Source organism: Colias croceus, chromosome 25 (genome assembly GCF_905220415.1).
Source record: "Colias croceus chromosome 25, ilColCroc2.1".
Lineage (NCBI taxonomy): Eukaryota > Metazoa > Arthropoda > Insecta > Lepidoptera > Pieridae > Colias > Colias croceus.
The window spans coordinates 6,914,434-6,927,651 of NC_059561.1; the positions used below are offsets into that span (position 1 = coordinate 6,914,434).

Genomic DNA, 13,218 nt, shown 5'->3' on the forward strand with positions numbered 1-13,218 from the left:
CCCTTGAGTGTCGCATCAAACAGACAGCAGTATGATATGGAAATTTCAGTAAACATATTTTTAAAAGCCTGGAAACATATAGAGAAAACGTTGTGTATTGTGCTCTTAAAAGGTTTATTAAAATTGTTGTTATGCACTCGTTAATGGGTTTATATTTATAACTAGCTGTGCTCCGCGGTTTTACCCGCATTGCTCCGCTCCTTCTTACCGTGATGATATAGCCTATAGTCTTCCTTGATAAATGAGCTATCTAACACCGAATTTTTCAAATCGGACTAGTAGTTCCTGAGATTAGTGCATTCAAACAAACAAACTTTTCAGCTTAGTATTAGTATAGATTTTACTTACTATAATTCAACAAAAAGCTCTCAGTAAGCAGTAAGGTAAATCTCATATTCCTCATCGATCCTTTGAATTGTAAACCATTAATAAAAACATAGATTCAACACCAATTAGTTATAATTTATTACACGTACGTGTTAGACAAATCGTATTCATATCCTGTAAGAGTTGCTATAACAGTAAAAAATATGAAAGCATTTGGAACCAAAGACATAACCACGTACGTACCTTTAGTATTTTATCTGCGGTCGTACACAACATAACGTGGCGACAGTAAAAATACACAAACAAAAATTACAACCCTAGCATTCATTATATAGTTGCCCGCTTTTGTTGAACTTAAAAATGTAAAAATGAATGCATTCAGAACGCTTTCTCCGAGATTTTAAACTGAAAATTTATTCAGTGGATAGAAATTTAACGGGATGAACTATGATTTAATGTAATTTGTTGTATGGAACTTCTTATGGATTCATTTTGGTTTAGTTTACAAGTTTACCGTGTGTAATCTATGACATCGTAGGTTCTAAACTAATGAGCCGATTCAAGTGGTACCTATGTTTTTGAAATTTAAGCTTTTATTCACTGAAGTTCAACTTTCAATGTTTACTTTTATACTATCATTGTTTATTTCTCTTAACTCATAGTACGCCGTAGGCTTGTAACATAGTATCATGAATATAAAAACTATAAACCGCCATATAACCATCGGAATATGTTTAGATTAATACTCAATAGGTTAGATTATTATAGTTATGTACTTTAGAGTTCCTCTGTATCTTGATCGTAAAGATACCTGTTTTTGAATTGCAATGCAGATTTCCCGAATAAGTTTATTGCAATACGTGCTACACTGCTACGAAACGTAGAGTCGTCTGTTGATGGTTTTGTCCTTTTCATTATTTAATATTTTAGGTACTAAGTTTGTGATATTGCATCATAAAATGTAAATGTCTCTTTAAAAGTCTATAGCTGTGTCTATGGTCTCTTTATAAGTCTTTTAAAATACGCTTCAACCATACACGTTATTTTTATCTTTTATAGAACACATTCCATCCATTTGTATTCGATATTCATTCAGCTGAAGACATAATTTAAATGTTAATAATAAGCATTACCGTATGGTTTTATTTATATTTAATCGGCGCCTAAATCTGAGTTTATAACAGTAAAAAATTTAGTTAATACAATTTTGTGCATGCCTCTTTCGCTAATAAATTGAACAAAGTTTCTAAAAAACATATTATATTTACTATTTTTACTGTATAAATATACAAAAGTATATTATGTTGTTATGTAGGTACATCGTATAGAAATAGCAAGGAGGTTAAGTGACGGAAACGTAGCGCCCAGTTTTTGACTGAGTTCTGTGGAGTGTGCAACTAATTGCCCGTTTAAAGAGTTTTAAATTCTAATTACATTGTAATAGTAAGGTACTGTAATATATTTTGCTGTAACAGCGGTCAGGTGCTGGTGGAAAAGTAGTTTATATAATACTGTCTAAATAGAAGACCCAAATGATAATAATATAAGTGACAATCAAATTTAATTCAACTTATTCATTTAGAAAGTATAATTTTTACTATATGTAAGTATACACAACTATCTTTATTTGGAATACTTAGCTATAGTATTCGCTGAGTCCCTGACTTCAAGAGCATAATTAGCTTTGCTTCAAAACACTGGAAGAAGACCAATTATACCTATTTAATATTGTAAATCGTATTCATACAAACTTATGATGGTGGAATATAATTGATAAGATCTGCTATTATTTACCATAAATTTCTACATTCATAATGTTATTCTTACCTATTAGATACATGTAAATGTGTAAAAATATGGTTTCCTACACAAAATCCAACAAAAAACAAAAACAAGATTAAATAACCGAATGACAAAACAAGTCAACAGTTACCGAAATAATAAATTCGAGTCAAAAGTCGGAAAAGATGATTTTAAAAATAATAAAGCAAAATGAAAAGCACAGTAATTGGATAACATCAGACTGAACATTCCCCTCCAATGGTAGTGTTGTTTATGGGTCGATAAATGTAACATCGATAAAAACGTAAAAATGTCGATAAAGTTCTACAGATAAATTTTTGTAAGTGAAACATACTGGACATGTTATGCTAAAGTATAATCCGCATGAGTTTTTTTAATAGAGTTTGAATTAATTTAAAAACAAGATAACTCTACATTACTCTACTAAGTTTATTCCTTTTTGAAAATGCTGCCTTCGCCAAATTAAGATTAAAATAAATTTAATTCTATATTTTGTAACACAAAATGTTATTTTAATATAAACGTATATAGTACTTCAAAATGAAAAATGTTGTAAGAACTTATATTTGCGTAACAATTACCTATTGCTGACTGTAGTTGAACCCATTACAATCGATTCCAAATAGTACATTCTCAAGTCCATGTATTTAAATTCAAACAACTTTGAACTCAACACTACCACAATACGATACATTTTAGCATACCCTTCAATCGATACAAACCAAACATCAGTCACAACACTGGAAGTTAATTTCTCTCGATTTTTCCATTCTCCGTGTGCTTATGTAAATTGCATCAAGCGTTTCAGATTCCGTAACGTTCGAGATAACTCTGGCTTATAAATTACTGTTTTGTTCCGTACATCACTGAGACGTCAAGCTGAATGATCGGGGAAAATTCATTTAAATATATACGTAACATCTTCGACGGATAAAAATCTGTAAGAGAGGAAGAAAATCTCTGATTAGCAAAGTTGATACAATTTCAATAGTACACTAACATTTAACACAAATAATACAGACACACTTCTATGCAATAATAGCTGTGCCCCGCGGTTTCACCCGCGTGGCTTCGCTCCTGTTGGTCTTAGCGTGATGATAAACAGCCTATAGCCTTCCTCGATAAATTAGCTATTTAAAACTGAAAGAATTTTTCAAATCGGATCGTTCTTGAGCGTTCAAACAAACAAACTCAAGCTTTATAATATATATATATAGTATAGATTCCAAGACAATTATTACTGCGCTAATAACGATTGTCCACTGTTAATATACAATTACAAACTAATATGAAATACGTTACACTAAAATGGATTATAAAAAGAAAATATGTACCAAAACCTATTATAATTTCGCCCCAAGAAAGTCGCTTAAACGGCGATAAATAGATGCTATCCCTGAACCATATTTCACCCCATACATTACACATCTACATAATATTCCAACTTGTTTCCAAACCAAAAGTTACCTTAACACAAAACAATAAAGCTGCAAATGCTTTACAATACAGTTTATTTTGTAAGAATAATTGTTATTCTGGTCAGTAACATGCAAAACGAATACGTGACAAAAATCTTACATCGTTCAAAATATAAATATCTGAAATTTTGATGCTTTGTTCATATTAAGGAAATAAAGTTGCTTCTATTTTTTCCTGAAAATATAGGCGCAGGAGTAAAAATTTATACACATAGTACATATTTTAAAATTTATTGAATTTTTTCATGAAATTATCGAAAATCTTGCTAAGCTATGAATAGCAATGAACTAATTGAAGTTTAATTTCCTATTTGGCTTTTATTGAGTGGGTGTAGAGTATAATATTATGTATAATTATTACATTCCTTATTAATCGTTTTATTTGTAAAGTTCTAATCAAGTAGGTATGTATTTACTCGATGTGATTAACTTCATTAAAATAAGGTAATCAATTTTAAATTTAATAATAATTAGACTCTATAATATGACCTCAGTTCATATCAAAACACCTTATAATATCAGTACAAATAAATATCGAGTGACGTTCAATTTCGAGGCCATCTAGAAGACAAAGCCAAACTAGCTTCTAAAAAATTGGGTGTGCTCAGCAGATCTAGGAAGTATTTCAAACCAGCTCATCTACTCCTTTTGTACAAGGCACAGGTTCGTCCACACCTGGAATACTGCTCCCATCTGTTTGCTGGCGCCCCAAAATACCAACTTCTCCCTCTAGACCGTATTGAACGTCGGGCAACTCGAATAATTGACAACCCTAAAATATCCGACAAGCTTGATCCGCTCTCGCTCAGAAGAGATTTAGCATCGCTCTGTGTTTTCTACAGAATTTATTATGGGGAGTGTTCTGAGGAACTCTTCGGTCTAATCCCACCCGCTCAATTCCACTACCGCACCTCCCGCCAGAAAAATAAGTTCCACCCTCACCACCTCGATTGCTGGCGGAGTTCCACAGTGCGTTTTACGCGAAACTTTCTCCCGCGAACTGTGAAGCTCTGGAACGACCTACCAACGGCGGTATTCCCGAGTTCTTACAACATGGAGACTTTCAAAAAGAGTGCCTTTAAGCACCTGAAAAACCGGCAGTAATTTAAATAAATTCCCGTGATATCCCTCTCTTTCCTTTTTGAGGACAGCAACACATCCTCTTCCCAGTGGATGCTTATGGGCGGCGCGTTTCGCTTAACATCAGGCGACGCGTCTGCTCGTTTGCTTTCCTATTGCATAAAAAAAAAAAAAAAAAAAAAAATCATATTTTAAAGCACTTACGGTGATCCCTAATAATTTCACATAGCGACCATTTTCAATAAATGCCCCTAAAATGCCGACATAGTAGGTAAGCCTAGCATTTAAGTGTTTATCGTGATTATCATATTATATTAAAATATTTATAGTAATATAATATATTATGTTGTTTAGAATTTGTTGATAAAGAAAGGTTTACTATGAATACAAGGCTTAAAAGTTCTACAATGAACAAAAATGTTTTATCAATGATTTATTATGAAATATAGAAAGCATATTAACTCTACTATCAAAATCTACTTATAATACTTATAAAAATGAATCGCAAAATGTGTTGGTAAGCGCATAACTCGAGAACAACTGAACCGATTTCGTTAATTCTTTTTTTATTACATTTCTTGAAGTACGAGGATGGTTCTTATGGAGAGAAAACGTAAAAATGTACCACGGGCAAAGCCGGGGCGGACCGCTAGTATATCATAAAATATCCACAACAACAGTTTTTAAAAATAATCTAAAGTCCTTAATACACAAACATTATCTGGATAATGCTTGAAACAGTACTTTAATACCCAATTAACCGATACACTTGGATAATCAGACAAATAAAAATCGTTACATAATTAAAGCTCTTTCACAAGTTATTTTATAATAAACAGTATCTTTTGGGAGCCAGCCAACTCTTGAGTAATGCTAGATTAGCCCAGATTTCAGACAATGTAGATAATTTTATCTAGGTGAGTGAAGTACAACATTTTGTAAGCGGACTGTATTGTTATATTTCGTGCTATTGTTTATTGTAAACGATTTTATAAAAGTATTTAGCTGGGGCTTAAGCTGGGGATTCTGAAATTATAAAAACAGCTCGTTCATATTTTAATTTTTTTATTCATAAATCGGACGATATGATCTGTCATGTCCAAAATGGATATAGAACCTTTGTCTTGCTGTTTAATGAAATCTATACTAATATTATAAAGCTGAAGAGTTTGTTTGTTTGTTTGAACGCGCTAATCTCAGGAACTACTGGTCCGATTTGAAAAATTCTTTTGGTGTTAGATAGCCCATTTATCGAGAAAGGCTATAGGCATTATCATTACGTTAAGACTAACAGGAGTGGAGCCACGCTGGTGAAACTGCAAAGCGCAGCTAGTCTTCTTATATATAAAAATGAATCGCAAAATGTGTTGGTAAGCGCATAACTCGAGAACGGCGGAACCGATTTCGATAATTCTTTTTTTATTATATTTCTTGAAGTACGAGGATGGATCTTATGTAGAGAAAACGTAAATATGTACCACGGGCGAAGCCGGGGCGGACCGCTAATATTTTATAATTTTCTTCAACGCAAAAGAACAACCTAGTCAAATTGGATAGCAATTACTTTAGATTTCATAAATAGAGTAATATTTAATCTAATATATATTATAAAGGCGAAAGTTTGTAAGGATGTTTGGATGTATGGATGTTTGTTACTCTTTCACGTAAAAACTACTGAACCGATTACAATGAAATTTAGCACACATATAGAGGGTAACTCGGATTAACACATAGGATAGTTATTATCCCGGAAATCCCACGGGAACGGGAACTATGCGGGTTTTCCTTTTCAAACGCGGGCGAAGCCGCGGGCGGAAATCTAGTAAATTATATAACAAAAACGTAAAAGAGTACCTTTATAAAGCAAAAGTATGTTTGTTTGTTGTGTTTTTTAACGTTGTAACGGAGAGATTTTATGATATCATTTTTGTGTCTTGAAATAATTATAACAAAAGAGAAGCATAGGCTTACTCTTTCGCAAAACATCTCAAACCCAAGTAAATTTCCTTTGACTAGAAAGCTAGTAATTTATAACTACTTCATCATACTCACTCCCTTTTCCTTCCAGGATCGAGCAGGCTGGTCACAATGGAGCGAATGGTCACTCTGCTCCAGGACCTGTGATGGTGGAGTGTCTCGGCAGCTGCGGACGTGTTCCTCCCCCGTAGGCTGTAGGGGGGAGCCCGTGCGGTACAAGATATGTAATATGCAGGTGAGAAACGGAATAAAAAGCTATATATTTTAAGGATGAGAAGAAAATAATACATAGAACCCGAAATACATTTTTAACGCGTAAGTTCGTGACATGGATGCTTGTCTTGGTTTCACTAAAATAGTACTGATCAGATTATAATATTAGATAGACTATTACGAGCCATATAAATAATTGATTCGTGTTCGTCTGCAAGTGCATACACGCAACACAGCTAATTGAAGAAGAAAAGGAAGAATACAAATTTGCAAGGTGAACTGAAAGCGCGTATTTTTCTTGTCGTAGCGTAGACTAAGCGCTAGGCTACCCACGACTCAAAACAAAAAAATAATTCTTCTTCTCTTTAGATTGTGTCTGTAGCGTTAGTAATATTTTTGTTTTTGTAATTATATTCTTACTGTACTTACAAAGCTTAATAAAGTTTGTAAAAAAAAGTACCTACATAATCATTAACCTTGGCTGGTTTCAAAGGCTCTTCGTTACTAGTTCTTTATGATCTATTATTAAAAATTATGTTAATAATAATAAAAAATGTCCTTTACTTTATTTATATACTCCTATATCAAAGCCAATATTAATTAGTAACATTGGCACGATATTTCTAAATTTATTAACGTCTGGTTTCGCTGAAACACAAAAGTTAGTGCTCTCATAAAATCCATGATTCATTACCTTTGGTTGCAATTAGAAATTTATTAGTTGCTTAATATTTTTATTACACTAAATTATTTTTACCTCTGACCTCTCTATGTATCTTTAGATTATCTATTTATAATTAACCTTAATATAAATCTGTGTTTTATTCTCATTTAAGTCATTTAGATACCTACTGGTTCTTTAAAGTTCAGTTGTTACCGTCATTTTAAGTTGTTAAGTAAAATGAGCTTAATTAGTTATATTTGTGAATTTTGAATCGACTCAATTATTTTTAATAAAAATTGAAACCTAATTACAATGAACCTTCCGTTCATTTTAAACAAAAATATCCCGGCCGAATTGAGAACCTCCTCCTTTTTTTGAAGTCTGTTAATAACCCCATTTTAAAGTTGTTCGGTGCTCGCTAGCATTAACACATGCCATAAAACACATAATATCTACAAACGTGCACATATTATATCTAACTACGTTAAAAACTTCCATCACACAGTATAACACTCAATTGAATTATTAGAGCGGGCTATAATAGGTCATCTAATTATACGAAGCAAAGCCTATTTTCCTATGCACTAGAAGTTTTCATTAAATTATTACTGAAGTGGCCAACTTCGCTATTGGTCCATTATTCTCTGTGTCGTAGTTTTCGTTCATTGTATTGATTTTAGTTAGGCTATAGCTGGCAATTTACAGGCTATATAGGCATCATACCCAATAAAATATCTCTGAAAAACGTGGTAAAATGGGCATAGTTGTAATTTCTTTGAGCAGAAACAGTATCGTGGTTAGCTAATCTATACTAATATTATAAAGCTGGAGAGTTAATTTGTTTGTTGAATGCGCTAATCTCAGAAACTACTGGAAAATGATTTCAGTGTTAGATAGCCCACTTATCGAGAAAGAATACAGGCTGTTGTTATACGCTCCTGTTGGTCTTACCATGATGATATATATATCATCACGCTAAGACCAACAGAAGCGGAGCAATGTGGGTGAAACCGCGGAGCACAGCTAGTGTTAATAAAGTTACATAGTGGATTAGTTACATAGTGCATTTGCATTTATATCTATAAGAAAAGAACCAAAAAGAAACTACTATTACGCATTACGAAGCTATGTCATAATATTTTCTAAGAATATACTCTTTTTACTGCATATAATGTAAGTTGAGTCATTTAACATCAAATAGTCCTTGAAAATATTCCAGAAAGTCCGAGTGTAATATTAAAACGAGATGCCAGTTATTAAAATAAGCCAAATCGCAGCATAAAGCTCTTAAAGCACAAAAAGTATATGCTACTTTTGAGTTTAATCGGTGAGAATTCCCTAGTGAGGCACGACGAAGGCTGTTTAGCTAGGGCTATAATATGGTGATACTTTATCATTATAATTATGTGTATATTATGTTGATGAATAAAATATAATTAAGAAAAATCAAGGACTGTTTTCAAATAGTTGTAGAGTTTCCGTATTTTCTTATTTTTATATTAGTTGTATATTTCATAAGTTTTTCTTCCATAGGATCCTTATCCTACTAATAACAAATACAATAAAGAAATAAATAGTGAAATCGGTCATCTATTTACGAACATTTCCGTAACCAAATTAACTAACCGTACCACACCAGCACGTACAGTACTCCAAAAGTGATAATGCGCATAGAAATCTTCGTCACAGTTTGGTAACTGTCATATTCCCGCAGCGACCGAAGACATATTATGTATAAAGAGTGGTTAAATGCATTTTCTTCATGCACAATTTAGTAAAACTTGTTTAGTCAAAGGAAATACATTTTGGAAATACGATAATTAGCAAAGATTTGCATGCGCATTATTAATTTTGAAGTACTGTACACGCACTTTCAACTAAAATATATATCCTAAATATTTAATAAAAAACCAAAAACAGCGTCATATAGTCCCTGCTTTTTGGGAGCAGTGGGGTCAGGGAGGCTCCAACGCCGAATGAATGACAATAAGAAATGTTATTTGCCCCCACTTTATTGACTGCTGACGCTTTTAAATCTGATTGGCGCATGCTTTGTTTCTTCAACGAGCTACGCTATTTTATTTCTGGATTTCTCTATGCAAATGGACTTTGAACAATACTCTTTACTGTGACGAATGTGACGTAGCTACTCCCATCGCGGCGCGCAATTCAGACGAGATTTGTAACTGTTCTTATTTATTTATTAAGATATGAAGCTTCGTGTTTATTAAATTATATTATGTATTTTATCTTTCTCATAATTGTTAAGGACTTTATTTTAGAAATTCGCAAATTTTTCACATCATTAAAACTGTCATCATTTCTACTAGTAATATTTCTGATACCTTCCCTTTTTTCAATTCTGCCTTTATTCATAGCCTTAACTTACAAATAGTACACCTTACGAAAGTGAAACTGACAAAAATCTATTCCATATCTACATCATAATCAGGAACTTTCAACTCCATAATATGTGGCACAGTTTGACACGACCAAAAAGCAGGTTCTCGATTTCAAAGCGTTTTGATCCAGTTAATCCCCGGTGTAATTCAGTAGACCGGGGTTTTATTTGTAAGCCGAGTAAGTGTTACTGGTTTAATCTATTAGTTAACCAACCAACATTAAGCCTTTGAGATTGTTGAATGGAATGAGATGGATAATATACTATGACATTATTTATATCCTGACCTTCTAATTCTTCCATTTTCACATAGCAGTGAGTATTAATGTGTCGCTGCAATTTTATTTATTATTACACATTTCATAAACAATTTACACATAATATACTTAATATAAATTAACTTAAAAAATTTATACAATACAATAGGAGGAACTCCGGTATCTGTGGTAGTATAAACTGTGCTACAGATACCAGCATAGGAAATAAATATATTGAATAAAGGTTACTTACTTAATAATTTAGCAGATGAGTTTGTTTAAACTGCAAAATGTTATCTGCAAAACAGACTTTGTACTGCACTCAGACAAAATTAAAACACTTGTCAAATCTATACAGTTTTTATTATTTCATTTGATCACATAAAAAACAAACTTTTCCATAAATTAAACAAATTATCATATAAACAACAATTTTTCCCCCCTACCTTCCGATCTTACCAAACTTATTTTACAGCCTTGTCCTATACTTCTATATTCTTTCACAGCCTTGTCGCGCAAACGTATCCCTCCTAGAGGAGGACATCTGGAGAGAACAGCAGTGCAGTGCCCACGATAGCACTCCATATGGTGGCGAGTTGTTTCATTGGCGAGCACATAGAGATGACGCAGAACCGTGTGCTTTGACGTGCAGGGGTACGCCACAGCATTCTGGCTTGAAGCCTGAACCGGTAAGCATCAGGTCTTTGGAAATAAATTATAATTATATCGCAAAATAACTTATAAATTAAAAAGTGTTAAAGAGGGTTGTGTTGTAACTCACTCATAGGAATAACTTATTAAGCACACACATAGATGAGAAATTTTGAATTTGTATCTAGCGGTGACCAACATTTGTGTTTCAGGCATTTTTTATTTCAAATGGCTATTTTGACCAGGCTAATAGGCAATGCAGCGTTCATGACCGACTTCGTCGCAAATGCTCTGAAATTGCCTATCCTTCATTTAAATGACATTTTAATTATCTAGTAAACATTAGTGTGTATACGACATTAATTAATGGGTATTTTAAGATACAGAATAGACACAATTTACGTAACGCTTTCTATTTATAAATTAAACAAAATTGTCCTTGCGTGAGGATCCTATTAATTATGTTTGTTAAACATTAAAATTATCGTTGTAAATTATTAAGCATTTCCAACACTAATTTCAAAATCCAAATAAACAGCTAATAGTTTGCCATACGCCAAGAAGTCGCAGAATTCGTATTTAACCAATAAATTTGTCACGCAAACAAGAACCTTAATTGAAACAAACAAGGTTAAAAATGAAACGACAACATCTGACTCGATTATGTTACAGTTAATTAGATAAAATTCGAGACAAGCACCTTTCTTAACGAGACGCCTTCTATTCAAATATTTATTCTTACATTTTAACGAAATTCCCTTTCTAGAAATTTCGAATTAGCATTGCTTGTGAGAGTAACGAGGTAGTATAACTCTGGTAAATTTTAATGTAAATAATCATGATTATAACTGCCTTGGCTGGGTTCCATTGAACAGATATTTAAAAATGAAATTTATATTAAAAACCTTTTCATACAGTCCGTATTTTAATTTTTATGATGGTAAATGTAATTTAGATGATATTATAATTTCATAAATTTCTTTCTTTTTCTTTTCTATGAACCAAATCTTTAATATCTTAATGTAACTCTTAGTAATATTTCAGATTGGTCCATTTTTGCTTTGTATTATAAACACAAGCCCCATTTATAATTTTAAATTTAGATATACCATTTTGTAATTGGTATAATGCTTATAGCCTCAGGCGTAATTGAACGAAACATTATATATATATATATGTTACAGTCAAAACCCTGAACCAGTCAATAACGTTATTGACCGGTAAAATCAGTTAATAAGGATATTGACTAAGGGCGTCGGTTAATATCCTTATTAACTGATTTTATCTGATTAAACCAGTTAATAACGTTATTGACTAAGGGCATCGGTCAATATCCTTATTAACTGATTTTAAGTCGAGACATCTAGTCAATATAGGTTTTAACCGACGTGCCCAGTCAAAACTCATAAAAAGTTAAGGACGTTATTGAAATTATACTAGATAATCATTTGAAAAGGTTCATAAAACTTTTTAAAGTGCAATATTTAAGAGTTTTATGTTTTATTAATTAATTCGGGGTATTGTTTGTAAACTGCAACCGAGCGAGAATACGTGCCCCAAAATATTTTTGAAGATGGCAATTGTGTTTTAATAACAACTAGGTTTCCGCCCGCAGCTTCGCCCGCGCAGTCAAAGTAAAATCGCATAGTTCCCGTTCCCGTGGGATTTCCGGGATTGTGTTAGTTTCTGATTTGATGGAGTGACCTGCAGGTGTACTTCGAAGACTGCTACTGGATCTAATAGACGAGTAGAGCTAGGAATGCCGAGTTTGGGCTCGTTTTATTAGTTATGTCGAGACCTTACCTCCGGACTTGATGGAGTGACCTGCAGGTGTACTTCGAAGACTGCTACTGGAACTAATAGACGAGTAGAGCTGGGTGTGCCGAGTTTGGGCTCGTTTTGTTAGTTATGTCAAGACCTTACCTCCGGACTTGATGGAGTGACCTGCAGGTGTACTTCAAAGACTGCTACTGGAACTAATAGACGAGTAGAGCTAGGTGTGGCGAGTTTGGGCTCATTTTGTAAGTTATGTTGAGACCTTACCTCCGGACTTGATGGAGTGACCTGCCGGTGTATTTCGAAGACTGCTACTGGAACTATTATACGAGTAGAGCTAGGTGTGGTGAGTTTAGGCTCGTTTTGTTAGTTATGTTGAGACCTTTCCTCCGGACTTGATGGAGTGACCTGCAGGTGTACTTCGAAGACTGCTACTGGAACTAATAGACGAGTAGAGCTAGGTGTGCCGAGATTGGGCACGTTTTGTTAGTAATGTTGATACCTTACTAGACTTGATGGAGTGACCTGCAGGTGTACTTCGAAGACTGCTACTGGAACTATTATACGAGTAGAGCTAGGTGTGCCGAGTTT

General features: G+C 33.4%; 1 protein-coding gene across 1 annotated transcript in view; it reads left to right on the forward strand.

Annotated features, from left to right (window-relative positions):
* Window positions 1-13,218, forward strand: part of LOC123703255 (protein madd-4-like) — a 157,709-nt gene that overhangs the window by 95,026 nt on the left and 49,465 nt on the right. The window contains exons 4-5 of the mRNA XM_045651199.1: window positions 6,757-6,900; window positions 10,707-10,889. Coding sequence (XP_045507155.1) covers window positions 6,757-6,900; window positions 10,707-10,889 — 327 coding nt within the window. The remainder of the gene's footprint in view (window positions 1-6,756; window positions 6,901-10,706; window positions 10,890-13,218) is intronic.